This window comes from Hypanus sabinus, chromosome 17 (genome assembly GCF_030144855.1).
Source record: "Hypanus sabinus isolate sHypSab1 chromosome 17, sHypSab1.hap1, whole genome shotgun sequence".
In the NCBI taxonomy this organism is placed as follows: Eukaryota; Metazoa; Chordata; class Chondrichthyes; order Myliobatiformes; family Dasyatidae; genus Hypanus; species Hypanus sabinus.
Window position 1 is genome coordinate 31962821 of NC_082722.1, and position 3663 is coordinate 31966483.

The 3663-nt window shown below is 50.4% G+C and overlaps 2 protein-coding genes across 6 annotated transcripts in view; one reads left to right on the plus strand and one right to left on the minus strand.

The window, feature by feature from the left end:
- Positions 1 to 1516, minus strand: part of dus2 (dihydrouridine synthase 2) — a 123689-nt gene extending 122173 nt beyond the window's left edge. For 2 of the 5 annotated variants that reach the window (XM_059992804.1, XM_059992802.1), the window contains exon 1: positions 1296 to 1515. In XM_059992804.1, coding sequence (XP_059848787.1) covers positions 1296 to 1304 — 9 coding nt within the window. In that variant the 5' untranslated portion in view covers positions 1305 to 1515. Of the gene's footprint in view, positions 1 to 1295 lie in introns of all 5 variants that reach the window. The other 3 variants (XM_059992805.1, XM_059992806.1, XM_059992803.1) reach the window with 2 other exon arrangements.
- A 35-nt stretch (positions 1517 to 1551) lies between these two features.
- Positions 1552 to 3354, plus strand: ddx28 (DEAD (Asp-Glu-Ala-Asp) box polypeptide 28). Its single transcript, XM_059992801.1, has one exon. The coding sequence runs from the start codon at positions 1604 to 1606 to the stop codon at positions 3248 to 3250; it is 1647 nt and encodes a 548-aa protein (XP_059848784.1). The 5' UTR covers positions 1552 to 1603; the 3' UTR covers positions 3251 to 3354.
- The last annotated feature ends 309 nt before the right edge of the window (positions 3355 to 3663 follow it).

Below are 3663 nucleotides of genomic sequence, written 5' to 3' on the forward strand. Positions count from 1 at the left end.
ATTTGGATGATGGAATTGATGGCTTTGTGGCCACATTTGCAGACAATATGAAAATAGTTGGAGGGACGGGTAGTGTTGAGGAAATAGAGAAGCTGCAGAAAAAGATGAGGAGAATGGGCAAAGAAGTGGCAGAATACAGTGTCGGGAAGTGTATGGGGTAATGTAGAGGAACAAAGCATAGACTATTTCCTAAACAGGCAGAAAATTCAAAACTCCAAAGTGCAAATAAACTTGCGAGTCCCTGTACAGAATTTCCTCAAGGTTAACTTGCAGGTTGAATCGGCGATGAGGAAGGCAAATGCTACATTAGCATTCATTTTGTGAGCACTAGAATATAAAAGGATATAACCTTGAGGCTTTATAAAGCACTGGTGAGGCCTCACTTCGGAGTATCATGAGCAGTTTTGGCCCCTTATCTAATAAAGGATGAGCTGACATTGGAGAGGCTTCAGAGGAGGTTCACGAGAACGATTCTGGGAATGAAAGGGATATCGTATGAAGAAGGTTTGATGGCTCTAGGCCTGCACTCACCAGAATTTAGAAGAATGAGGGGGAAACTCAATGAAACTAATCAAATGTTGAAAGGCCTAGATAAAGTGGATGTGGAGAAGATCTTTCCCGTAGTGAGGGAATCCAGGATCTCAGAATAGAGGGAAATCCATTTAGAACGGAGATGAGGAGGAATTTCTTGAGCCATGGGGTGGTGAACCTGTAGGATTTGTTGCCTCAAGCGGCCATGGAGGCCAGGTAAGTGGGTGTATTTAAGGTGGAGGTTGATCGGTTCCTGATTAGTCAGGGCATGAAAGATTGTGGGGAGAAGATAGGAGAATGGGACTGAGAGGCAAAATGGATCAGTCATGAATTGGCAGAACAGACCTGATGGGCCAAATGGCCTAATTATGCTCCTATCTCTTATGGTCTTTATCACCCTGAAAGTCGCTGGAATCTGGAATATACCGCCTGAGTTGGTGGTGGGGGCAGAAGCTCTCACAACATTCTGGCATATCTAGACAAGCACTTACATCCCCAAACCGTCGACCTAGGTGTTGGTAAACAGAATTAGTATCCAAGTATAGACCTGTTTCTGAAGGGCCTGTTTCAGTACTATATCGCTCCATGACAGCAGTCTTTACATAGCTTTTAGAGAGTTTATATGCCAGTGAAGGTGTAGTGACGTTAAATTCAAGCACTGATTACAAAGCTAATACCCATTTACTCCAATTCTTGTTGATCAACGCCAGACAAAACTGAATTTGGTTTGTTTAACTCCTGAAAACTTCCATATTCACACATACCGGGAGCATCGGATTTTCGGCACCGAGAGTTGCTGCGGGAATTGCGAGACACACCGCTGTGGGCTGCCGACCCCGGGGTGAAGCCGAGCGTCGAAAGGGCCCTCCAACCTGAACTCCGATCACCGTGAACCCCAAACTCTCCCCGCGGGACGGGGAGCATCGGACGCGCACCCGATGCACATGTGGACGGCGAGAGGTCACTTCCGCCCAACGCTGGCGTCAACGGCCCGCGCCGTCACGGTGGCGGTCGGAGCGCGCGCGCGCGGAGGTCGCGAGCGAGGGAGCGCGCGCGGGCGCGCGACGCCGACATGCTGGCGCTCGGGTGCAGGTGTGCGCGGATACGGGCGCTGCTGAAGGAGGGCCCCGGGGCGGCGCGGTACTCGGTCGGAGAAGCCTCCCGACTCCCCGGCGATGACGACGGGCTGCCCGTCATTCGCGTTCCTCGGAGGATGCGGCTGCAGGAGAAGCCGAGGCGGGCGGGGAGCGAGGCGACGGCGGTCAGGCTGGCTAGGCCCGGGCGCCTGCTTATTGTGGGCAAGCGGCCTCAGCTGAACCAGCACGCCGGCCACATCTTCGGCAAGTTCGACCAGGTGCCCCTGGTCTCTAAGGGCTGGAAGCACAGGAAGGCGGCCGGGGATTATTTTGTCATCAACAACACCCGCACCCAGCCGCCCGTCCTGCCGGATGAGGAGGCCGAGATCGGGGGAAAGGTGCGGAGCTTCAGTTCGCTGGGGCTGTGTCAAGAACTTGTGGACGCCGTGAGCACAACGGGCATCTCTCGCCCCACCATGGTGCAGGCGCATACTATCGCGGCCCTGATGAGAGGGAAGAACGTGCTGTGTGCCGCAGAAACCGGCAGCGGCAAGACTCTGAGCTACCTGCTGCCTTTAATGCACACCTTAATCTCGGAGAGGGCGGCGACTGAGGCCGACCGTGACGGGCCGCGTGGACTGGTGCTTGTCCCGTCCCGGGAGCTGGCCGACCAGGTCCGGGGAGTGGCTCGATCACTGGCGAACAACCTGAACCTCAACGTGCACACGATTGGGGGTGGCCGTGGCATTGGCGGCGTGAAACTAACCTTATCCCAGGGACCGATCGACCTCCTGATATCCACACCTGGAATCCTGTGGAAGGCCTTAAGAAGAGACCTTGTCAGCCTTTATGACTTGAGGTACCTCGTACTGGATGAGGCAGACACTCTGTTTGATGAAAGCTTTGTGGGTTTACTGGAGGACATCCTCCACCAGACTCAAATTGCTTCAAATGTCTCAGAAACACATGGGGTGGAAAGAAAAGCTCAGTTGGTGGTGACAGGGGCGACCTTCCCAGGTGGTGTGGGAGAACTTCTCAGCAAAGTCACTGATTTGGGCAGCATTGCCACCATAAAGAGCAAGGGGCTTCATTACCTCATGCCACATGTGAGGCAGAAATTTATGAAGGTGAAGCGGACTGATAAACTGTCTGACTTCCTGCAAATGTTGAAGGAGCTAATTGTGGAAAAGCCCGGCATTGGAATTCTTGTGTTTTGCAACAGTGCAGCAACAGTTAATTGGCTCGGTTACATTTTGGAGGACCATGCTGTCAAACATGCCAGGCTGCAGGGAAATATGCAGGCTGAAAAGCGAAGTGGCATCTTTAGTACTTTTCAGCAGGGTCTCATAGATGTACTGCTGTGCACAGACATTGCATCCAGAGGATTGGACACTCAGAGGGTGGAAATTGTAATTAATTATGATTTCCCTCCAACTCTGTGTGATTATATCCATCGATCTGGGCGGGTGGGACGTGTTGGGAGCAAGGTTTTGGGTACTGTCATTAGTTTTGTTACACATCCCTGGGACGTTGAACTGGTGCAGAAAATTGAAACGTCAGCACGCCAGAAAGCAATACTCCCTGGCTTGGAATCAAAAATCAGCAAATCTGAGAGTAAAAATTACCAGGTTTATGAAAATTGAGGTCTTTACACTGGCAGATTCAAGTAATAACTGCACCAATATTTGTTAGTTTTTTTGAAGTATGCTGCTTGAGTTGTTTATGAAAATAAACCTGTAATTCTTCACTTCAGAAAGTAAGAAATCATATTCTTTAAAGTCCTGAAGGTGCAATCCTTTTGAATGAGATGTTAATCATTGGAGTTGGGGGGGGGGGGGTGGTAATACTGCCCTGTCAGTTGCGGCATAATCAGGTACATAACAATTTTAAAGATGATCAGAGACCAGGTATCCTGATCAATATTGCCTTCCAGTATTGTCATGGCAAAACAATGCCTCTGTACTGGCTGGAGCTTTATTAACGTTTTACATCAAGCCACAATGGGGCAGATGATGAAAGCTTTCACAGCTTCTGCAATTAAAAAATTAAACCTTAT